Source organism: Lynx rufus, unplaced genomic scaffold, assembly GCF_022079265.1.
Source record: "Lynx rufus isolate CCGP_SWC_20201006 ecotype Redwood Valley unplaced genomic scaffold, mLynRuf1.p SCAF_13, whole genome shotgun sequence".
In the NCBI taxonomy this organism is placed as follows: domain Eukaryota; kingdom Metazoa; phylum Chordata; class Mammalia; order Carnivora; family Felidae; genus Lynx; species Lynx rufus.
Window position 1 is genome coordinate 26762928 of NW_025814827.1, and position 25084 is coordinate 26788011.

At 39.6% G+C, this 25084-nt stretch overlaps 1 protein-coding gene across 1 annotated transcript in view; it reads left to right on the forward strand.

Annotated features, from left to right (window-relative positions):
- Positions 1 to 25084, forward strand: part of FBN1 (fibrillin 1) — a 233001-nt gene that overhangs the window by 142962 nt on the left and 64955 nt on the right. Inside the window, exons 17-31 of the mRNA XM_047074460.1 lie at positions 12 to 65; positions 1631 to 1756; positions 5354 to 5479; positions 6425 to 6544; positions 6761 to 6898; positions 7735 to 7785; positions 9644 to 9769; positions 11849 to 12076; positions 14557 to 14682; positions 14801 to 14929; positions 15700 to 15825; positions 16178 to 16303; positions 17439 to 17561; positions 18645 to 18770; positions 20876 to 21001. Coding sequence (XP_046930416.1) covers positions 12 to 65; positions 1631 to 1756; positions 5354 to 5479; positions 6425 to 6544; positions 6761 to 6898; positions 7735 to 7785; positions 9644 to 9769; positions 11849 to 12076; positions 14557 to 14682; positions 14801 to 14929; positions 15700 to 15825; positions 16178 to 16303; positions 17439 to 17561; positions 18645 to 18770; positions 20876 to 21001 — 1851 coding nt within the window. The remainder of the gene's footprint in view (positions 1 to 11; positions 66 to 1630; positions 1757 to 5353; positions 5480 to 6424; positions 6545 to 6760; positions 6899 to 7734; positions 7786 to 9643; positions 9770 to 11848; positions 12077 to 14556; positions 14683 to 14800; positions 14930 to 15699; positions 15826 to 16177; positions 16304 to 17438; positions 17562 to 18644; positions 18771 to 20875; positions 21002 to 25084) is intronic.

The window sequence follows — 25084 nt, forward strand, 5'->3', positions numbered from 1 at the left end:
ATTTATTGCAGCGGAATATCAGGCACTGTGCAGCAGTGGGCCAGGAATGACATCAGCAGGCAGTGGTAAGGACTTGTTTGAAATTTGCTACCGTAAGCATGTGCAGAAGCAGCACTGGGCTTTCCTGTGGGTTTCTAGTTGGTCCCTTTACACCAGACTGGGGAGGTCTGGCCCCCTCTCTGGCCATCACTGTACCTGGGACTCCTGGAAGCCCCCAGTGGCAGAGTAATAATGGCACAGTGGGTCCTGGGATTGTTGGGTTTGGGTGTTGGGCTCAGTACTGAAGACTGGGTGCTCTCTTAGGGTGGTTGATGAGGACTGCAGTTGAGATACAATGACTGTGGTCGCTCATTCATGAGAAGAGGCAGTCTGGTCCTCCTCTAGCTCTTGGATTATCAAGTACAGTTCAGGGTTATGGGCTCAGTTGAATCATTGGCCATTCACATTTTGAACTGTCAGGTGTTCAGTCATTATAAGATGTCAGTAGGGAGCCATCTTACATTTTGTAGCAAGCAGCGATAGCAATTAACTGAATTGGAAGAGTATGAAATATTTCATTTAAGTGTGGGAGTTAGAACGAGAGAAATATAGATACCATAAAAGAATTGAAGTTAAAAGGGAGAGTTGGCACAAAGTGCAAAAACAGGTGACAAGAAAGATGAAGGGATTATTTTATTGATATAAAACTAAATGATTCGATTCAGGAAAGTTCTGAAAAAAAGTAGACCGAATTGATTGTCAGTTTATCCTCTTGGTTAATTTCATCATTATGTGTGGATGAAGGTGGGGAGGAGATATTTGGGGAAAGAGAGTAGTAAAGAAATTTATAATAAATAGTTGGGAATAAAAAAGTTGTGATAGAAACCTGGAGAAAGAAAAAATGTCAACCCTAGTTTATAGAAGAGTTAGGACCAAGATTTGAGACTAGCTATTCACTGTCATTCTGCATCACCCTTGATTATAGAGCTCTTCTTAGTCTGTGAGCACACAGAAGATGGAGGACCCAGCCTTATCTGAACAGGGCAGCAGAGGCTTTTCCAGAACAGGTGGCATTTGAATGGGCTTTGCACCAATGAATAGTCCTGGCTCCAGACATTCCTGACACAGAGCAAAAGGGCATTGTATGTTCATGCAAGAAGTAAATAAACAGAGCTCATGTTTTAATTTAATCTTGAAGATATTTTTGAACCTACAAAAGCTTGAACCATGAGAATGGCACAGTCATCTCATTTTTAAGCTAAGTCTGGTGGCATCGTAGAAGGTACATTGAAGAGGGATGGGCTGGCAGCAGGGAGACCAGTTGTAGGGACTTGGGCTGTGTGGCAGATCCACTTTTCCATCTTGATGTTTGAACCAGCAGAAGCCCAGGGGCTCTCCCTTAGCCTGATTAAGGATTGGTAATCTTGTAGTTCCAGCTCAAATGCCAAGTTCCTCACAAGGACTGGTGGAAGGAAGATTTGATTCAGAATATCTTGTAGTGACAAGAAGTGATCAAGCTTTCTCATCAAAGTGAAACTTGATTTTCACCAGGTCCTAAGGTTTTTACATTTATTGTAATGTTATTTTTTTGACAGTTCTTTGACCTTTGCTTTAGAATGTTATTGATATTGAACTCTTTTTGGTGGTGCAGATATAAATGAATGTGCATTAGATCCAGATATCTGCCCAAATGGAATTTGTGAAAATCTCCGTGGGACCTACAAATGCATATGCAATTCAGGATATGAAGTGGATTCAACCGGGAAAAACTGTGTTGGTAAGAAGATTCATCTGTTTTCTAAGACATTTCATGCATCATGCATTCCTTTTTTTGTTGCTTGCAGGGAACTGCTTTTGAGTAGCTTTAGGACTGAGCAAATGGGTGATCTTCACTTTGGGTGTCAGCATGATACATACATGTCTCGATTAACTGAAATTTACATAGCTGAATCCTGATAATTTATAAGTAGTCATGTGTCATGTTCACTCCAAAAGAGAAGCTCCTTAGATGTAGAAAATACAGATTGTGAGCCGTTCTCTTGTGTCTACAAAGGCATCCCTATTTTTACCAAGAGAAACGACTCTTCTCCCAACCACTTATTAGATTCAATCAAAGAAAACCCAGCTTATTTTCAGTAATAACTGTTCTCTGTTATGTTTAGCAAACACCACTTTTGATGCTTTAACAAATTTTAATGAAGGTACCAGCCAGTAACTAAGAAAACAAAACAAACAAACAAAAAGAACACCTTTGGTTGGGAAGAAAATGGTCAACATTGGCACCATTATTTTTGCAACTTTCTTCAGTTGCCTAGACTAGTATTTTCTAAAATGTACTGTCCATTCTGTAGTGTAGTGACATAATACTGCAGGTTTCCTGAAGTTGAGCTTCTAACACCAGAATATTCATTCTCATGGGAATATGCCAGAGTGTACTAAAACCAAAATGTAAGATGGTGCATCCTTTTTATCTGAAAGCAAAACACATTTTACATAAAAAAAATACTTACGTGGAGTAGGATGAAAAGTAATAGGCTTTAATAAGGATAAAAGGAGGGCCTCAGTTATATTTTTACTCTCTAAAAGCCATTTGGGTCTTCAGTGTTAGAACTTACTGTCTTCTGCCCTGGTGGCATTTTAGTGGTAGAGTTTGAAAAGTACTGCTCTATGGTGGTCAGTTAGTGGAACATGCAATAATTTTGAGATGCTACAGATTGAAATAAACAAAAATGACTTTCTTTTCATTCTTTCAACACATGATCAATCAAGTATTAACTACTTGCCAGGTACTGAACTCAGCTATCTCCCAGACAGCCATTAGTTGACCCAAGAAAAGAAAGTTCCTCCTCCTATTTGTCCCTGGGTAACAAGCAATTTTACTTGCCATGGTTCCTTACTTTACCACTGCACATCCTCTTGGTGTTGAGAAGCTTGCTGAAATACTTGGACCCCTACCAAGAAACTTGTTGCCTTTGATTAGACAAACAGTGCCTGAACTTTAAGAGGAATAAATTACATTATATAGAACTGCATTCCCCTGGACTGAGAAAAATGGCCATGTCAATTAAGTAGTTTTTTAACAGCTTATTATACTATGTTGAACTATTAAAAATGACCACCTTTGAAATATCCATAAGTTGTCCCCTGACCTCTTGCCATTGTACACATTCTTTTCAAAGCTCCTCCAACCTAACTGTGTATTTCTGTCTCCTTTCAGGAATCTCTTTACCCCAGTTTGTTTTGATACTGTGAGATCATGGCTCTATCTGTGAGACTAGGGCTCTGTGTACAAAGAAAAGAGAGGGATTCTAGAGATAGAACAGAGAGGAAAGCTAACTCTAAATGTCCTAAAACAAGCCCTCAACCATTTTGCCCCCTCTGGCTCTCTGCAGGTCACCTGTTCCCCACACACTCTAGCCTTCTCTTCTTCTTCCCTGTACTTCTATTCAGCATAAATAATGTTTACTTTTGTTTTCTAACTTCTTAAAGGATGCAACATGGCAAGAGTAGTTTCTGTCATGCGATGTACAGTGTGCAGGTTGAAGCAGAATATCGCATCTAATAGATGTCTTTGTTGTTAGGCCTGCCTGTAATGTCATAATGGGCAAAGTGGAGGTAGCAATTATTTTCGAAGAAGCAGAAATCTTACTTGAGTATTTTTCACTTGCTGTCCTTCTTCACTCATGGCTTGCACACTCATAAAAAGAAGTAACAGTAAATAAAAGCTTCTTCTCTGCCCCCTTTAAATCACCTTTCATCTTAGTCTCAGGCTAAACTAGTACATAAAAAAATGAGGATAGGAGGTCTTCAGGGGAGCTGTATAGTTATCACAAAACCCTCTTCTTTCAACTACGGGTTTCTTTTTCTTTCCCTAACTTTTATTGCTGTCCCCAAATTAGCCCTTCCCTCTTTGTGGTCTACAATGACTTTTGAGAAGTGAATTCTTCCTCTCTCACACCCTTAATTTTAGGGCTTTTTTTCTGGGGTACAGTTGTCATTTGAGTACACATGGTGTTTTCAAACTAGATTTACAATTTAATTTTTCTGTAAAAGCCTCTCTTCATCAAAAGACAGAAATCATTATTTATTTGAGCAGGCCCAGAAAGACACAGAGATGTTTTAGCTTCATCCAAAAAATCGCCCCATTGGAAGCAAAAGGGAGAGTTTGGGAGGCCGTAGGGATTCTTCGTCAACAAGTTAAATGTATACTCCAAAGTTGAACTGATTATCATCAGGTCAGAAGTATGTTCATATTTCAGATTATGTTTAGAGATATGAAGTTAGGAATCAAAAATCCACCACAGCCGTCCCCTCCAGGGACTGGCTGGTTTTTATCTTAATCATAAATTCCTCGATATAAGGTTCCAGATTCTTCTGGCATCATCAAAGTTTAAGAATTGCAATACTAACTCTTTGGGGAAGTGTTAGCATTCCCTATATCATTTTGATAGACTTCTCACCATGTTGTTTGCTCATACAATAATATAACTTTACACTTAATGTTTTTTATAATTTAAGTACTTTATAAATATATTGCTAATTTACTTGTATTTACCACTGTGAACCTATGATGATTTCTAGTACTGAATTGGTGTATCTTTTATGTTAGGGCTACTAGATTGTCAAATGATTATATAAGCAGAATTTGTTGATGTGTAAAAAAAAAAATTCCTTGTGAACATATAGCCTATTCTATGTCTGTGTGATGTAGTTTAGGCCAACTAAACTATATATAACTATAAACTATATATAACAAACTGTTGAAGTTCCACACTTCCTAAATTACCTGAGTAACACATATCAAAAGTTAGATTTTACATGAGACAGACCTATTATTCACCTGAAAGTAAGGAATTTTTCTGAGCTCTCTGAATCTCAAGTCTAAATTCCTCATAAGAATTATAAACTCTATAGATTGCTTCACACTCTATAAACACAATCGGAGACCATTTCAGTTGTTCCAAAGAAGAAACAACCATCCTAGAACTAACACATATCAAAGTTGGACCATACTTTCTAAATGTTTATTTAGTCCCTTAAATCAATAGGATTAGTCCTTTTAATTCTGGCACAATAAAACAGTTGTATAAAGATTAATGATTTCCAGCAAATCCAAGTTTCTTCCTGTAAAGAAAGTAAATTGAACAGTATCTGGTGACTTTAGACTGTGTAGATCCCTACTATAAATAATCAGATGAAACCCCTATTTTCCTCAAATTAGGTAAGTTAGGCAAAAACCTGTGGTAGAGGAGTTTTCCCTCCTTGCTTAAATTAATCATTTCATATGACCTTAAAAATTTAACCTATAAAAAGCAGAGAAATTGCATGCAAAGAATGAGCTCCCTCTAAAAGTTCATGTTCATTGGTTTTGCAGATATTAATGAATGTGTGTTGAACAGTCTGCTTTGTGACAATGGACAGTGTAGAAACACTCCTGGAAGTTTTGTCTGTACCTGCCCCAAGGGATTTATCTACAAACCTGACCTAAAAACCTGTGAAGGTAAACTATGTTTTTATTCTTATATTAGGTACTTTATTGTCTTTTGGTATGCCACTGGAAAACCATGAAAATCAGTTAGAGTCATATTTATTTATTCATTCATTCATTCATTCATTCATTCATTCAAGCAAGCAAGCAAGCAAGCAAGCAAGAAGGGCAGAAGGCAGAAGGAGAGAGAGAATCCCAAGCAGGTTCCATGCTGAGCCCAACATGGGGCTCAATCCCACAATCCTGGGATTATGACCTGAGGTAAAATCAAGAATTGGATGCTCAACCAGCTAAGCCACCCAGGTGCCCCAGAGTCACCTCTATTTTAGACAATTATATCATTGTAATTGAGATTCTGTGGTCCCAAATGACACTTGCATATACTTTGTAAGCTACTATGGTACTTACCTGCAGTTGGCATTTTATTTGCCATCATTTAAGACATGAAGAAAATATTACATAGCTAGTAATTCAGAGATCACACTTAAAATTTGCTCCAGATTTCCTGAATAAAAACATTCAGCCATGTTCCAGATTCTGTGCTATAGAGATATGCTCAATTAGTATTCTTTTTTCTAAATTTCTTTAATGTTTATTTATTATTGAGAGACAGAGAGACACAGAGCGTGAGTAGGGGAGGGGTAGAGAGAGGGGGAGACACAGAATCCGAAGCAGGCTCCAGTCTCTGAGCTGTCAGCACAGAGCCTGATGCGCGGTTCGAACCCACAAACTATGAGATCATGACCTGAACCGAAGTCGGTTGCCTAACCAACTGAGCCACCCAGGCGCCCCTCAATTATTATTCTTGATTTTCCATCTAGTCTAGAAAAAAAATCTATCTAGGCCAGCTTTACTATCTAATAAAGAATATGTGGTAGCAATTGAGGCCACAGTTTAAATATTCCTTCATGCCCAAGACTAGTTTTTAGCAGTAATGTAGACCTCTTTTTGTTTTAGACATTGATGAATGTGAATCAAGTCCTTGCATTAATGGCGTCTGCAAGAACAGCCCGGGCTCTTTTATTTGTGAATGTTCTTCTGAAAGTACTTTGGATCCAACAAAAACCATCTGCATAGGTATTTATTCTGCTGTATCAGTACTGTATTTAGTGTCTACTTTTGATGCAAAAGACCTTATTGCATAAGAGTTTAAGTATGGATAAACAAAAGTTTAAATTATCATTATCCCTTGTTTCATGATGCCCTTCTTGCTGTAATTCCAATGCACATATTTGAATGTTTGATAAAGATTTTATTAAGTATCTAATAAAATCTTCTCCAACCTCCTTGCAGAAACTATCAAGGGCACTTGCTGGCAGACTGTCATTGATGGGCGGTGTGAGATCAACATCAATGGAGCCACTTTAAAGTCCCAGTGCTGTTCTTCCCTCGGTGCTGCCTGGGGGAGCCCGTGTACCCTATGCCAACTCGGTAAGAGAGACAGGCACTGTGGCTACGGGGCCCGTCCCACTGGTGTCTTCGCTTAGAAAGAGGAAACCCAGTACTTTTTTCATTTAGGTTCACCTGGGAATTTTAGATTTAATTCCACTGACCTCAATGAAACATAGTGCTGAATAGGAAACTAAGAGAAGTGTCAAGGACAGTAATTTCATGTGATTTGGTTATTATTGTCTATCACACACTGTAATGTGGTTTCCTGATGTTGCCTTCCTAGATCAGCAATTTCTATGGGCTCTCTTAGAACCTCATACTTAGGGCTTTTTGCAGGCATAGATTATCTTCCAAAAATAGACCGACATAAAGGAACCACTATTCATGACCTAACTTCTAAATCTGTTGAAAAGCTGAGGTTTGAGAGCCTTGCTGATGATTTTATTGATTTGGTGTCTGGGTATATAAATGTGTGAATTTATATGTGTGAATGCTGCAGGGCAGGAGATCTTCAAATTTTAGACTTGGTCTTCCATATTCATGTTACAATTATCATATACTGTGACTCCTATTTTAGAGTTGTTAGCAAGAGAGAAATCTAGCCAATTTCCTTCTTAGTGATCACCTTAGCATGATCTTTAGGGGAACTTTGGGTCTTCAGAATCAGAGGAACTGAGCTTAATTCAAAGAGACATTTCATTCTCCTTCTTCATCTATACAGTCTCAGAAACACCTTGTTATCTTAGACTTATTCATAGCAACGAAATCTAATTCACGTCCAGGTACTCCTTCATGTTTCTTACACTATACAAAGTCTGGATATTGTTATCTCAAATTTGTTTTTTGGTTTTTATTTATTTGTTTGTTTTTTACAGATCCTATATGTGGTAAAGGCTATTCAAGAATTAAAGGAACACAGTGTGAAGGTATTTATGATTATTTATAAACCATAAATTTCTGTGTGCAAGAAGAATGCTTATGTTAACTTGGACTGGATAAAGTTGTCATGAAACTTTGCAGTAAGAAATATGCATCAGAGAGAAAAATTAATGAGAATTGCAGAACATAACAGATGTTAATTTCACAAGCATATATATGCTGTTGCCAGTGTTGGATCACTATGGCCACAGGGCAGGGTGACTGAAAGTGTTTTAGGCTGACCTAAAAGAGTGACTTTTAGAGTGACTGCACTTTCAAAACACTATCTGGAAGACAAAAGTGGAAGTTTTCAATGAGACTATAAAATTTGCATTTTTTCTTGGTTTGTCCTGGGTTTTGTTTGTTTGTTTGTTTGTTTGTTTGTTTCACGGTCATGAATGATATAGAAGGACATACTCTGTTGCCTCCTTTTTGAAAGTTTATGTGGATCCTCTCCAGTCTGCTGTGATTCTTTCTCATGGAGTCCCAGATAGATGCAGGTCAGGGTGACTAACACAACCTGACATGACACAGCAGCTGAAAAATTTTAAAAACAGCAATTAGTCCCATATGTGGAATGAAATGAAGTTTTTTCCTTGCTCACATAAAGAGGAACACTACAACCCCCACCCAAGGTCTTGCTTTCCAAATGATGACTGAATCCTTTGGCCTTTCTCTGGTCCAGACCCACGGTTAATAACTTATCTGACCTCAGCAGCACATTTTGATGTACAAGTGGCCAGAACAAAAAACCCAAAAAGGTAAATTTCCCCTCCCCACTTACATGTCTCACTAGGAAAGATTTCAAATAGATTTTTCAACATCACTCACTTGGAAAGTTATTTCTTCTAAATAGAGACGCAGTGTGTGTGTGTGTGTGTGTGTGTGTGTTTCTTGACTAATGTTCCCCCTTTTTGGCATTGGCAAGTATATTTCTTTGAATTAACTTGATGGTGAATATTTTTCCAAGTTAAGTGCAGAGAACATACTGAGTTCCATTAAGCACTGGGAGGGACTGGTACATTTGAGAGAGACTGGGTGAATGATGAATGAACGAACATGAGCATCTTTTGACTCTCCCTAACTCAAGCTGGGACAGAACAGTCTGAGACCATTGCTGAGTTAGAACTATGTGCCTTCTGGGGACATCTCAGCAGATGACACTTAAAAAGACACTTTTGACTGACCCCACATATTTCTCAGTGGGATTTTTCTCAATGCTCACCTTCACGCAATCTCTTCTTTGTTCATTTGAAAGACCAGGTTTCTGTCTCTACTTATTTCCAGACATCTGATCTCATAAAGCTAATTATGTGACTCCTGGGAGTCTTACCTGAGATGTCTATAGTACCGAGAGCTGTCACCAAGAACTCACACCAACTCCCAGCCTCTGTAACTCAAAAATTACTGGGTTGCCCAGTGGCTCAGTTGGTTGAGCATCCGACTCTTGGTTTTGACTCAGGCCATGATCTCACAGTTCGTGAGTTCCTGAGTTCGAGCCCCACGTCAGGCTCTGCGCTGACAGTGTGGAGCCTGCTTGGGATTCTCTCTCCCTCCCTCTCTCTGACCCTCCCCTATTCACACTGTCTCTGTCTCTCTCAATATAAATAAATAAAACTTAAAAAAAATTACTCGCTAGGACCAATGGAGAAACTCTTATAACTTTGGTAATAGGTGGACTCAGCATGGTTGCTATTCAAAGATCCCAGAAATTCTACATCAACTATTTGGAGGCAAACTAATTTTGTGAATTTGTTTGGTTCAAAATGGCCTTTTCTGTTGTGAGAATAATTATGACCCCTTGTATGAAATAAAACAGAATGATGTTGTATAGATATTTTAACTTCATGCTTTTTTTCTTCATAGATATAAATGAGTGTGAAGTATTCCCAGGAGTATGCAAAAATGGCTTATGTGTTAACTCTAAGGGATCATTTAAATGTCAGTGTCCCAGTGGGATGACTTTGGATGCCACAGGGAGGATCTGCCTAGGTAAATCCTGAGCTCATTACTTTTCTAATGACCATCTCCTAAAGATTATTAAAGAGTCAGTTAACAAGACAAAGTTGAATATTTGGTTTCAAGTACAGATACACACACGTCCAATTCAACATTTACACTAGGATTTATGGTGGTTTCCTTGACAAATAGGCTTCCTCACTCAAGCTCTTTTTTATCCTTTATACAAAGAGTAGAGAACATGTTAGTGAAGAGAAACTTTAGTTCTATATTGATGTAACTATTCCTTAAATATTACCATCGTGGTTATTATTCCAAAGCTCTTAAATCTGCCCCCATATGCCATGGACTATAGGATACAAGGTGAACGTAGGCAAGAGCATTTTTGCTTGATTGAAAACTGTAGCCCATGGCTGCTAGGCATGTCCTGCCATTGGCAAGATGGACAGGTCCTTGCAGGAAACTCTTATGGGTATGAGTGAAGAGTGCCACAGTCCTGAATAGTGAAGGAGCCCAGGGGTACTGTCACTTTTAATCATGGTGGGATTCTCCATGCCAACTGCTCAAGTCCAAGTAGCAATGATATGGAAGATGGGACCCTGAGTTCTTAGAAAGCTGCCCTATGGACTTTTAATGACAGCACGTTTGAGATTCCACAATCGTGTGTGGCATCTGGCAGAGTTATTCTGATGCTACTTCTGTGGCTTCTGACTGCCAGGAATATGTCTCTTGGGTCACTCGTTTTTGAGTCCATGACTCTGAAAATGATGCTCAGATACATTGTGTATCTGAAACCATATTCCTCTGAGATCATCCTTAACCACTATAGGTGGTTAAAAGAGTGATATGAGGGTAAGGGATTCAGATTGTTTATGAATTAGAACTAACTAACCTTTAAATATAGAACTGTATGGTTTATAGCATAAGCAATATGGGAGGGAAAAGATGGAATCCCAAGGCTTGAGTCTTGTTGCAACCATGGATGTCAATTACTCTCCTCTGGAGTCAGCTTTTGTTTAGGAGGAATGAGCATTTAATGAAAACCTTCTTCTAGGTTCTTCAGTCAAAAGATGCTTCAGTGTTTAATGTAGAAATCATTTTAAAAGATAGGAGCTACCCATCTGATTAGAGGCAACCTGAATGTAGAGTTGCCCCAAAGACTTCAGAAGCTTTCTGACATTAAAGGAAGTTCAAGCACTTAGGTGAATGGTTAAAGACCACATTGTGAAGGAGAAAGAGAGGGAAGATAATGCCTTAGGTTTTAATTACACTTTACAGTTTCCAGACACACAATCTCATCTGAGCCTCACAGTACCCCCCCAAGGATGGGTGCAACATCATTTTACAGATATGGAAAGTCAGGGACAGGGTTCATAATTTGTCTAAGACAAGCAGCTTCTTAGTTGCAAGACCAAGCTCCAGGTCTTCTGACATCCACCATGTCACTTCTCCTACTCTCCCTTACAATTCCGTGAATTTGGGGTTGGGGCTAGAGGTACCCACATGTGCCCCAAAGAATGTACACTTAAGACCATGTAAAGGTGAAAGAAATACTTGAGAAGAGGAATGGATGGCTTTTCTTTGTATTTTTCCTCTTTAATCCCAAGTAAGGCAGTCTTCGTTTTGGAATTTAACATTGCACCTCTCCAAAAATGAGGTATGCTGGAGCTGGCTTAGGTGTTCTCCAGTGATAAAGAGTGCAGCTTCCTTGTAGCCAGAGAGCAGACGTCAAGGCATTATGGAGCGCATGCATTGGTAGTAAGCATGTCTGTACAGGGAGCAGACATCTCCCAAAAGAGCATTGTGGGATTTCCCAGAATACCGTTCCTCATGTAGAATTATCAGAAGGTGCCTAAACTTGAAAGGAATGTTTCCAGAAATAGGAGGTCCAAATAAATATGAGCTACCAAAGAAAAGGGAGTCTTTATTAGGTGGGAATACCCATCAGAAAGCCTGAGCTCCTTTTGGGAAAAAAAAAAAAAAATCATTCTGGCCAGTAAGTACATCACAGATTATGGTGTTTATTGTACTTTGCCTGACACAACTCGTTGGCAGCTGGGGCCAGTGAAAACAGAGTAGCTCTCGTAAGCCTTCCTGTGTTCCATCTGGCAGATATCCGCGTGGAAACCTGCTTCCTGAGGTACGAGGACGAGGAGTGCACTCTGCCCATTGCCGGCCGCCACCGCATGGACGCCTGCTGCTGCTCGGTCGGGGCGGCCTGGGGTACCGAGGAATGCGAGGAGTGTCCTGTGAGGAACACGCCTGAGTACGAGGAGCTCTGTCCCAGGGGGCCTGGATTCGCCACCAAAGAAATTACAAATGGAAAACCTTTCTTCAAAGGTACAATTGTTTCAGTGCTTGATTGCTCCTCTTTTTAGACGGACTGGAGGTTATGCTACCAGGAGAACTACAGTGAACATCACCCATGTGGCCATCCCTCGATGATCTGAGCGTACATTGTTCACCCGCTGGGTTAACAGACAGCAGATGGTCACTCTGCGACAGCTTCTCCTTCCCCACCTCCAGGACTGCCCGAGGTCACTTGCCTCTCCCATTAGCTATTTATTAAGTGTTAACGTAGATTATAGTACTATCCTAAACCAAATAGAAACAAAAAGGCAATCTTCTTGGGGAATTTTAATTCCATCTGCTAATGCTATATGATTTGCCCTTTTATCTCCTGATTTCATCTGGGTCACTTCAGTTCACCTGAGTATAGATATTGAGGGTGAGTGGCATGAGAAGCCCATGGCAGGTCCTCTTGGTCCAAAATACAGTGAAAGTCATTCCTGTGCCAAACACATTCCAGTGTCTTATGATATCTCAAACACTATTTCGATTTATTATACTATAACCTAAAATTCATGTCAAAAAAAACGAGAAATTACAGATTTAATCTAATTCCAAAATTGATTTAACTTTTTACGCACAATGATGCATAACTTGTTTACTTTAGCACACGGAAAAAATCATGACTGGTTTCTCAGAATTCCAGTTTTTCAGAGAGTCTCAGTTTATATTCCTGCTATAGATTTTTATCTTGGTTTCCCAGTGTGTCTGGGCCTAGTTATTACACTTCATGACTAAATCAACTTATAAAACTGGGAAATGAGTATATGAATATTGCTTAATTATTCTTATATAAAAAGTGTAAACTTTTTTTGTACCGAGTGTTCAGTCCAAGCAACCATGGGGATTAAAATTCTGTCTATAGAGACAGTTTCTAGATGGCCTCTTAAATGTCTCCTAAGTAAATTCAAAGGAATTTGAATAATTTGCTTCCAAAGACTGTGGCAATCCATTGCCACAGAAGGACTTATTCTGGAGATTTAATTTGTCTTTCATGACATTTTGTAGAAATGAACTTGTATTCTTTGAACTTTAGGTCTTGCTTTAGAAAGACTCCTGAAAGGAGGGGCACCTGGGTGGCTCAGTTTGTTAGGCATCCGACTTCGTCTCAGGTTATGATCTCACCATTTGTGAGCTTGAGCCCTGCATCAGGCTCTGTGCTGACAGCTCAGAGCCTGGAGCCTGCTTCAGATTCTGCGCCTCCCGCTTTCTCTGCCCCTCCCCGACTTGCACTCTGTCTCTCTCTCTCTCTGTCTCTGTCTCTGTCTCTCTCTCAAAAATAAATAAGCATTTAAAAAAAAAAAAAAACTCCTGAAAGGAGATCACAGGGTACCTATGCAGTCCCCTAGTGTACAAGAAACTCTTTTAATTATATTAATAACACCTTAATATTAATTGAGAAAATATTTTTAAATTTTATACATATTTCAGAAAATATTTTTAATAGTATACAATATTTACAAATAGTTTAAATTATAAATGGCATCTTTTTTGCCATTCTTATATTTTAGGTGTATCCAAAGAAGCATCAAAAAGAATAGATGAATATCTCATTCCACTATACTCTCAGTTGGTTGCTGTGAAGCAATATATGCCAGTCATCTTCTATGTGCTTTTAAGTATGGATGCTAGTGGTTTAGAATATTTAGTCATTCATTCAGCAAATACTTAAGTGTTTGGTATGTATCAGGCAGTGTGCTGGGCTCTAAAAGTCCAAATAAACACCCCTTCTACTTCCCTAATATTGCTTTCTAAAATGTAGAAGTTTAAAAGACTAGAAGCATTTACAAAATCATAGTTCTCATGGATCATCACACATTCTTTAAATTGCATATTGCCAAGGGGCACCTGTGTGGTTCAGCCTGTTGAGCGTCCGACTTTGGCTCAGGTCATGATCTCACGGTTCACGAGTTCAAGCCCCACATTGGGCTCTGTGCTGTCAGTGCAGAGCCTGCTTTAGATCCTCTGTTCCCTCCCCACCCCCAATACCCGCCCCCACTCTCTGCCCCTCCCCTGCTTGTGCTCACTGGCACTCTCTCTCTCTCTCTCCCAAAAATAAATAAACATTAAAAATACAATACAATACAATACAATACAATACAATACAATACAGTAAAATGCATATTGCCAAGACTTTAAATCAGGACTCTCCTGGGTTTTAAATAAGGGCATTGAGGGGCGCCTGGGTGGCTCAGTCGGTTAATCATCCGACTTTGCTTCAGGTCACCATCTTGAAGTTCATGGGTTTGAGCCCCACGTGGGGCTCTGTGCCGACAGCTCAGAGCCTGGAGCCTGCTTCAGATCCTGTTTCCCTCTCTCTCTGCCTCTCCCCTGCTTGTGCTTTCCCTCTCTCTCTCTCTGTCTCTCTGTCTCTCTTTCTCAAAAATAAATAAACATTAAAAAGTAAAATAGGGGCATGGAAAACTTATAGGATGCTCAGGAACTTTCTGCACATTTTATTTTTCTTGAAGATATCAACGAGTGCAAGATGATTCCCAGCCTCTGCACCCACGGCAAGTGCAGAAACACCATTGGCAGCTTTAAGTGCAGGTGTGACAGTGGCTTTGCTCTTGACTCTGAAGAAAGGAACTGCACAGGTCAGTGACGGGCTCCCCTTCCTGGGATACCCTTTAGAACTCTTCACCTTTAACATATTGCCACAAGAATGAAAGCTGTCCTGATACTCATGTGTTGCCACTTACTGCCTTCATTCAGACATCGACGAATGCCGAATATCCCCTGACCTCTGTGGCCGAGGCCAGTGTGTGAACACCCCAGGGGACTTTGAATGCAAGTGTGATGAGGGCTATGAAAGTGGATTCATGATGATGAAGAACTGCATGGGTAAGTGTGTGACCATCTGATCCGCACAGGAAGAGAGGGATTCCCTGAAGCTTTGAAAACTCAGAGCCTCCCTCCCAGGATTCCCCAGCTCCCCCAGTGGACTGGTTTCCTGACCAGTGAGTCCAGAATCAGTCTGGGGCAGAGGGAGACTGACATGCAGAAAGCATGAGGGAATTCATGCTGTGGGCTGGCAGGTGGCCTAGGATACCAGTTATGGGTCTAAGAAGTGAGTTTAACACCTGGAAGAGAAGAGAGAACAATTCAAACATTAGCTGTGTTGGAGGTCACATTATGGGGCTTCTGTCCAACATCTAGAAAAAGAGATTGATTACGCTGGCTGTATTAGATCGGGTTCCCTAGAGAGAGGCCTGAGATGGGGATTTTTGTGAGGTAGTACTCTCAGAAAGAAGCTGTAAGGAAGTAAGGGAAGCAAATTAGGGCAGGGAAAGAGGTCTCTTAGCCCTAACCTGATCCTACAGGGGCCTCTGGAATATGAATGGCACCAAAGAGTTGTCCCACTGTTAGGCAAGGAGGTCACATTGTACAGTCCCGTGCCAGCCACTGGGAAGCCCCCAACACGGGGGTGGGGTATAATTCTCGCCTCTCAGACATTTCTGGGTGAGAGGGACAGTGGTTCTCCAAGAAGGGAGTCTGTGAGCCATGGGCAGCCAAGACTCTAACCAACTGGGTGCACTGAGGAGGGCACTGGCCTGGGGTCCTGGACTAGGACACCACCACCATCGTCAACATGGGCCATCGCCATTTTGCAGATATCGATGAGTGTCAGAGAGATCCTCTCCTGTGCCGAGGAGGTGTTTGCCTAAACACAGAGGGAAGCTTCCGCTGCGAATGTCCTCCTGGTCATCAGCTGTCCCCCAACATCTCAGCATGTATAGGTAAGGAAGAAGACTTTCAGACCACTTATTTGTCGTCGGCTGTTCAACCCATGCTTCTGCCACAGTCAGAAGCTTCTGTCTGGATGTTAACTATTTTTATTTTCTTTTTAAAAATTTTTTTTTCAACGTTTTTTATTTATTTTTGGGACAGAGAGAGACAGAGCATGAATGGGGGAGGGGCAGAGAGAGAGGGAGACACAGAATCGGAAACAGGCTCCAGGCTCCGAGCCATCAGCCCAGAGCCTGACGCGGGGCTCGAACTCACGGACCGCGAGATCGTGACCTGGCTGAAGTCGGACGCTTAACCGACTGCGCCACCCAGGCGCCCCAACTATTTTTATTTTCTAAACAGACATCAACGAGTGTGAACTGAGTGCGAACCTCTGCCCCAATGGCCGTTGTGTGAACCTCATAGGGAAGTATCAGTGTGCCTGCAACCCTGGCTATAATCCAACTCCTGACAGGCTGTTCTGTGTCGGTAAGTTCTCTCTTTCATTTTATATTTTATTTAGTCTCTTCCTAAAACACCCGAACAATGTTCTCTGAGTTTTGTTTTCATCACTAGTTGCTTTTACTTTGTCTTCCTTATTTTCCTGCAAGTAAAAATTCTTTTCATGGTGGCTCACGATCTTTGGATGTCACCTCCCTTTTCTGTTTTAAAGAACCATTTAAATGAAGGATGTTGGATGTTTTAGCTCTAACAAGTATAATTTGAGCCATGCTGCTTTGAACGGTAGCACATGCTTTGTTTATGCACGTGCGTACCCAGGCAAATCAGCAAGTGATTACTAACCACCTGCCATAAACAAAGCCTGGGTTCTGTGACAAAGACAAAAAACATAGGGTACGGTGTCTGCCCTTAGGTGGTTTAGATCAGTTAAGACATTTCAAAGAATAATTATTGGAAAGAAGACTGTGTTCTGTTCATATCTTACGTTGAGATGGAGGCCAGGTCTGGCACTTCTTAAAGACGGGGTTTTGTGGGACAAGCATTTTGCTTTGTGGACAGCCCTCTGTGGGTTTAGTGGGAAGAGTGGCATAGAAAGCCCTCTGGGTTTATTGTGCCCAAAGTCAAAGTGAAACTTTTTAAAAGCTGCCAGTTTTTGCCTGGTTTGGGGTGTACATCATGTGGAACTGCCAAGTCTCACATGGTTTCCACCCAAAGCCATAAATCAGCCCAAATTTTTCTGAAACATGGCCCAGGACAACTGAGAATTCCAACTCAGGTTCTTGAAAAGGATTGGAACCTCAGCCGATCTAACTGAGTGTCAAGTTTATAATTGAATATGTGACCCAGAGAATTTCATCCACGTGCCCATTATCCTACATTGCATGTGGCACACCATGTACTGTGTAACTGATTGTTCATTTAACTCCCGGCTGCAACATAAGCATGATGAAGGTAGGGATAGGATGTGTCTCATTCACTATTAGATTCTTATCTCTAGCACATGGTAGGTTTGTCCTTTATATGTGTTGAAGGAATTGAATGACCCAATGACTTCCAGTTGCCCTAGGATGTTTTTGTCTTGTTTTGTTTTTCTTTGGAAACTTTAAACCCATGCCATGATCTCAAACGCAGAGAAAGGTGATGTTGTTTTTATTTTTCTTAGACATCGACGAATGCAGCATAATGAATGGTAATTGTGAGACTTTCTGCACAAACTCGGAAGGCAGCTATGAATGTAGCTGTCAGCCAGGATTCGCACTAATGCCCGACCAGAGGTCATGCACTGGTGAGTAGGTCTTAGCTTCCTATGAAATCTCTCAATAACAGGTCCATACCTAGAGTGGTTCAGGGCCCATACTTTGGAGTCAGACAGTCCTGAGTTGAAAAAATTTTTTGTCACATATTTTAGCTGCGTGTCCTTAATAAAGATCCTTTGCGTCAGATTCCTCATCTAAAAGATAGGGTTCAGATTGCTTGTGTGGGGGAGTGTATAGAGTGCTTAGCACAGTTCCTGGCATATGGAGTATAAAATATAGTTATCTTATTGATCAGAATCTTGAAGAATCTGATCTTTTGGTTTATTCATTGCTACTCAGGGCCCAGATTCTCTGGACCGGCAGCATCAGCATCACTCAAGAATGTGTTAGAAATGCAAAATCTTGGGCCTTACCCAGATTTACAGAACCAGAAACTTCTGGGGATAGATCCCAATAATCTGTTTTCACAAGTTCTCCAAGTGCTAACACTTGAGAACTGTTGCTCTAATTTTCACTTCCTGTTGTATCATCCCGGGCTGGAAGAGCCATGTCGTCAGCTGGAGATGAGAAGGGAGGTAGGTAAGACAGGTTTTCACTTTGGTTTCCGTTAAGAAGAGGCCTTGGGTTTAGGAATCAAAATTATTTTATCTAATCTAGAAAAATCTCCTTGAAAAGCTAAAATATAAATTTGACCATAATAGTTAAATGTTGAAAATAAATATTTTTACTAAAAATGCATCGAAGTAGATAAGCTTATTTTAAGCAAACTTCACCTTTAAAATAGCAGTAAACCAGATGATAGATCTTAGGCATTTACATTTGACAATGAGAAAAATAAAATTCGTAATCATTGTTGAGTGATAAATTCATATCAGGAATAAAATTACTAATTAAATGACGGATTTCTAAGAGGGTGTGGATCTTGATCCTGAATAGTGTATTGTAAATCTTGAAAATGGTTTTCTGCTTTTTCACCCAGGATAAATTGATGGGACATTTGGATTTGAGAACTAATTCTCTTACGCAAATAGGCTGAGTTTATTGGACTTTCTCACCCTCTTATAACAGAACTAATATTAACAACACACTATTGCTGGCTTTATTCTCTGCAGACATTGATGAGTGTGAAGATAACCCCAATATCTGTGATGGTGGTCAGTGTACAAACATACCCGGGGAGTACAGGTGCTTGTGTTATGATGGATTCATGGCATCTGAAGACATGAAGACTTGTGTAGGTGAGAAAAGAAGACAGAATTTTCCATTTTGTCTGGGTATTCACAAGCCCTGTTAAATGACATTAGCACTAGTTTGGGTAGTTGATAAATGGATCCTATGGGGAAAGTAAGGATATTTAGGAGCATATTAGTAATATTTCAAAGCCAGCAGTCCAAAGAGCAACTTTCTTGTGACTGTGACATAATGTTCTTGTCAGATATGTTATGTGGACTGAGTTAACCATTGGTCAACTCCACACATACACTTATTTTGTGTCTGTGCATTATTTCTGTCTCCTTAACCCTTCTTCTGTTGTGACTAGAGTCTAGGCCTTTAAAATATTTTTACTAAAGGCAAGCAAAATTTATTTCTGACAAGAATGTGACAAACTCTACAATTGATTGTATTGATGTATTCTATTGCTATGTCTTCAAATTTGTTACAGTTTTCTTCTGTAATATATAATCTCATTCAGTATTTTTTAAGCTCAGACATTGTAGTTTTCATCTCCAAAAATTTGATTTGGGGCATTTTTCACATCTTCTCTACGTCCAGTCATTCCTCTAGCTTTTTGAGCATATGAAGTAGAATTAGAATAACTGCTTCAGTGTCCTTGTCTACCAATTCCATCATCTGTGTCGGTTCTGGGTCATTTCAGTAAATTGACTTTCTTCTTCATTATGGGTCATATTTTCCTGCTTCATTGAATGCTTGGTAATTTTTGATTGAATGCCAGACACTATAAATTTTGACTTACTAGGCGCTAGATATTTTTGTATCCCTAGAAATATTCTTGGGCTTTGTTCTGCAACCCAGTTAAGTTATTTGGAAACAGATGGGTCTTTTCAAAGTTTTGATGTTATGCTTTGAAGCAGCAGTTGCTGTAAGGCTTATTTTGCCCCATTATTGAAGGAAGACCCTTCTAAATTATGAGATTTTTCAATCTGACTGGTAGGAACAGGCACAATTACAGGCCTTCTGTGAGCCCTGATGATTGTTCCCTCTAATTGTTGTGAGTGATACTTCCCCTAGCTTCGAGTGGTTTCTTTACCTGAATGCACTGATCACTACTCATCTGAATATATGACAGGGACCCTTTGCAGATTCCCAGAGCTCTCTCTCTCCCTTCTTTCTTTTACTCTTCCTTGTGAACTCTGACTACCTTGACCTTCCAGGATGTCCAGCAGTATCCCCTCAACTCTGGGACACTACTTGGCTCCAACGGTCATCCCCTTCCCTATGCCATGGATTTAAAACTGTCCATACACTGTAATCTAGGGCATTTATGGAGCTCACCTAGCTTTTCTTTCTCTCAGGCATCACTGTCTTTGTTGCCTCTGTTGTTTTTTTGCTGGTGTTTCCCATGGGAAAGCAAATTCCACCTCTATTACTCCATCTTGGCCAGAAGTGAGAGTCTAGAATTAAAATTTTAAATTATCTCACATTTGTATCTTCAGAAAACCCTTACTGAATATTTATGAAGCCCTACAAATTAAAGTGAATATCATAGGGGTGACTGGGTGGCTCAGTCGTTTTGGCTCAGGCCATGATCTCATTTGTGGTTTTGTGGGTTCAAGTCCCGCATCAGACTCTGTGCTGGCAGTGCAGAGCCTGCTTGGGATTCTCTCTCTCTGCTCCTCACCCACTTGCACTGTCTCTGTCTCTGTCAAATAAATAAACTTAAAAAAACCCAGTAAAGTGAATGTCATAAAAAACAGAAACTTTTTAATTTGGGCAAGGAGTGAAGTTTGTCATGACCTGAACTAAGACTAATAGTGCATCTATACTTACTTTTAAAATACGGAATCTAACATGTTGGCAGTCTCAGGCTGAATTAAAATTTTTATCTTGCAACAGAATATGTCATTTTAAAAAGTTTTCTAGACTGTCACATAAACAGGCTCTATACACAGCCTAGGGTCAGTCTGTTTATTTGATTACGTGACCTCCTGCTTGTAGCCCAGATAAAGAGCCAGTCTGCTGGGGTGGCCTGCGGTATGAACTGAGTGTGGCAGGTGTGAATTGAGCTCTGTAAATATGGTCCCTTTTTTTGTCTTCTGTCAGGGAGAAAAGTTTTCAATGATATCAAACAGTTATATGTGTTAATAACATCTGTATTTTACAGATGTCAATGAATGTGACCTAAATCCAAATATCTGCCTAAGTGGAACCTGTGAAAACACGAAAGGTTCATTCATCTGCCACTGTGATATGGGATATTCAGGCAAAAAAGGAAAAACTGGTTGTACAGGTATGTTTTTTTCAATTTGAACAAGAAAATATTTGATGGTTAAGAGACTACTGCCATAATTATCAAGTAACACAAGTTCTAAAACCACTAACATTTTAATTGCATTATAAAGCATTTTGTATAACATTTTTCATTAGCTTACCCTCCCTTCTTTGAAACTTGTTATACTTTAGATCAGATCTACACTGAAGTTTTTTCCTTTACCTGTGGAAAAAGGCATATTGAATGAATTACCACTATAACACTATAAATACCAAATTTTATGAGGTTAAAAATCACATTTTTATATTTTATAGTTAACATGCTAATTACTAAACATTCCTATCCCTTTATTAAAGCAAGCCACCCTTGTCAACATTTCATTTAAGGTTTTATAACTGAAATTATTTTTTAAAGAAACATCCTATAATTCATATATTTCATCAATTCCCATCAGTCTTCCACTTCATTTAATTAGTGTGCTTTTGATGTGCTAAGTTGCTTTACCCCAAATATTTCCTCGGACTTAGCAAATCTTAAGACGTGATAATTAAGCCGTTTGTAATTTTTGTTTGCCTAATACCAATAGCTCATAAGAAAACCTTTTCAGAACATTTGTAGGAGATTATTTTATTAAACATCAAGTAAAAGAAGTCACTCTGTGTAGATGATATTGTTTTTAAGTGTTTAGTTGGTGTTTTCAAATTAGAGGACATGATGGTAAGTATGTGGAATAATATAATAATGTTTTACTATAGTTACTTATGGTAATATAACAGATTATGGGATATAACATAATTTAAAACATAATGGAGATCATGGTGAGCTTGAATTAGGTAATGGCATAATTTCTTTACAAATAACAGACTTTGATTCCAAAAGCCAGTTTGGCAAGCCCCTGTGACTTGAAACGAACATTAAAATATTTGTACATTGGCAATGTGGTAAATGTCCTTTTCTTAATTATATCAACATTTTCTTAAGAAAGTTTGCAAAGATATTTATTAACATTCCAAACTGTCCAATAATGCTAAGTTTCAAATTTATAGATATACAAGATAATGCCAATAATATTACTATTGGTTCAAAAATGACAGGTTCTAGCCAAATTATAAAAAGAAGCATGAAGCTAGAATGCCTTCATGCTCACTATATTACTCTTCATACGAAGCATGACTATGGGTCCATTCTAATAAATGGCACAGTGTTTAAAATCTCAACGACTGGTCTCTGGGGTACAGATGATGCTTAGCTCAGTGTGTCTGTGGTTCATGCTTTATTATTAGCTTTCAGGATAAATATAGGACTTGAGATAAGGAGTGGTGGTCTGGCACTAATGAGGGGAAGGAAGGTAAGACAGTTCCGTATTGCATTTTACCTAATAGAGGCAATACCATTGTTGGTTCAGTTGAACTCCCTGAAATTCAGCCCAAAGAACTGAGAGGCTAGGAGAAAGTTAATCTAATGGGACAGTCTGCATTCCCTGTAAGAAAAGGATCTGTAGAATTTCATGCTCCAAATTCCAGCTAAGATATGCATGTACAGAGGCTGATTATTTCAGGCCTGTCACCGTGATGAAAGCTAAAATTTTCATGCACTGTTAATATCAATTCAGGTAAATGAGATATAATGTATATAATGCCCTTGGCACAGTGCTTGGCATACAGTAGCTGCTGAATAAATAGTGACTATTGTTGTCATTGTAAAATGAGACGTACAGACACAGTGTCTAGAAGCCATTTTAATTAAAGACATAACATGTCTTTAATAACAGTAGTTCAACAAAGTTCTGTACTACTATTTACTGATACATGCTTGAGACCAGTTTAGAGAAGGGAAATCTTACTCTGTATATTAAAAGTCTTGTTTTTCATAACTGAGTCTACACTGTTGTAATGAGAGCCACGTACTCCGTGTTAGATGAGAGGACACCAGTGACACCAGTTTGACATTAAGAACAGCAGTCTTGGGGCACCTGGGTGGCTCAGTTGGTTGGGCGTCCGACTTCGGCTCAGGTCATGATCTCACGGTCTGTGAGTTCAAGCCCCGCGTCAGGCTCTGTGCTGATATCGCAGAGCCCGGAGCTGGCTTCGGATTCTGTGTCTCCCTGTCTCTCTGCCCCTCCCCTGCTCATGCTCTGTCTCTCTCTGTCTCAAAAATAAATAAAACATTAAAAAAAATTAAAAAAAAAAAAACAACAGCAGACTTGTAGTAAAATGACATGACCAGAAACCTAGATTTGAAGTTCAAGAAATACTCCATTCTTTTCTAAGGGCCAGCATCACCCTACTTTTAAATTGTAGCCCCAAAGGACTTCTCAATTTCATAAAACCCAGCCAGCACCGTAGAGAGAAGACGAGTTTCACAGCCACTTCCGTAGCATTGCCTCATGGCACATGATAGCCTCATGTAAAGTAGTACGACTCTGGATTTTACTGGCTAGCTCTTCCGCTGGTGTGTGGGCCTGAACAGCTCAAGGTGCTCTGTAGTTACACAAGCGTTCCTCTTGCATCAGCACCCTTTTAGTGAGGTACAGAAAGAGAGGGTGCATCGGGAAGGGAAGAAAAAGAGGTCCTCTGTAATTACCGTTATTCAACCAATGGTATCATTTGATTGGAAATGACTTGCACAAACCGGAATTGGCAGCAAGTTTGCTGTACTTAAACACAAGTCTTAAAAAAACTGAGCCAAAATGTATTTTTAATCCCATGTAACTAGGGCTCTATTAGCCTGCTTTTAGTTTAAAATTAGTGTCACTCCCAACTTAGAATACCATCAGGTTACCTTGGTGACAGTCATGTTAAAGACAAGTGTTTATAATGTCCCAGGCAACTAATGTAAATAGAGATATGTATCTTGCCTAACGGGATAAGCAAGACACAGCACAACTAACAGTGAAGAACAAACCTGGGACAAGGTTTTTGATAATATGTGTAAATGTATTTTTGTGCATATATAATATGTATACATACATACAATGTGTATGCTAATAAGTGTATGTATATGTATATGTATGTGTGTGTATACACACACACACACACATATGTGTGTATATATATATATATATATATATATATATATATATATATATATATATAAATGAGTACCCTGTAAAGGAATTGTAAAAATATGTATGCTATTTCATAGGGAAGAACTTTGTTTCATGAGAACTGAAAAAAAAAAACATCCTCTGGGTTCCATTACAGCTTTGTCTAAATATTTCAGCTCCCTTGTCGTTACTGATTGTTTCCATTTTAACAAATAAACATGTTTTTTCTCCCAATCACTTTAGCAGTGTTCAGAATCCACCCACTGACTTACATTCCCAGCCCACACAGATGTTAAGGGTTTCTTTTTTCTCCTTAAGCTTTGTTCAAATCATGGGTATCACTGAGGGGAATGTTCTATTTAATGGAGGGAGAATGTACATTTGCTTAAAATCTAGAACATGCTCTTCTGTCCGTAGCTTAAGGGGGCTGGATTATAGTGTTTGTGGCCCACATGCCAGGCTTCTTCTGTTCATTCCATATAATTGTAATTAGACAATAAATTGGAAGAAGAGCTAAGTTGCTGCTAAGTGCCAGCCCTAGTGGGTCCCTGCTTTCAAAAATGAACTTCTGAGAACCTACCTCCCATCCTGCGTTCACTCAGTCAGTGAACAAGCATACCATTAAGATCAGAAGAATTGTTTTCAGTTAAAATAGCAGCATATCTGGGTAATTCCATTTCTCAAACACTCTGCTTCTTTTCACATGAGAAATGTTACTCATGGGTCTTAGTCCATGACAGAGAATCATATTCTTCAGAACCATCAGGACTCGGTGAGAATTTGTGCCCATTTCCTCCCAGCTCTTCTTATCACTGCTAATTGTCCTCTACTGGCTGTCAGCCTGTGAAAACTCTGTGGGTGTTCAGTTAAATAGTCTTGGCTCAAATTTGGATCCAAATAGAGAAATCCAAGTAGCCTTCATGTTTGGCCTCTCCATTTATTCCAATGTCCTCTTCCCCAATGCCCAGCCAAGGAGATCTCACAGTGTGCCAGCTCCACTGTGAGTGATGGCCAGAAGGCAAGAGGGCAGGTGTGTGTGTGGGTGATACAGTGTC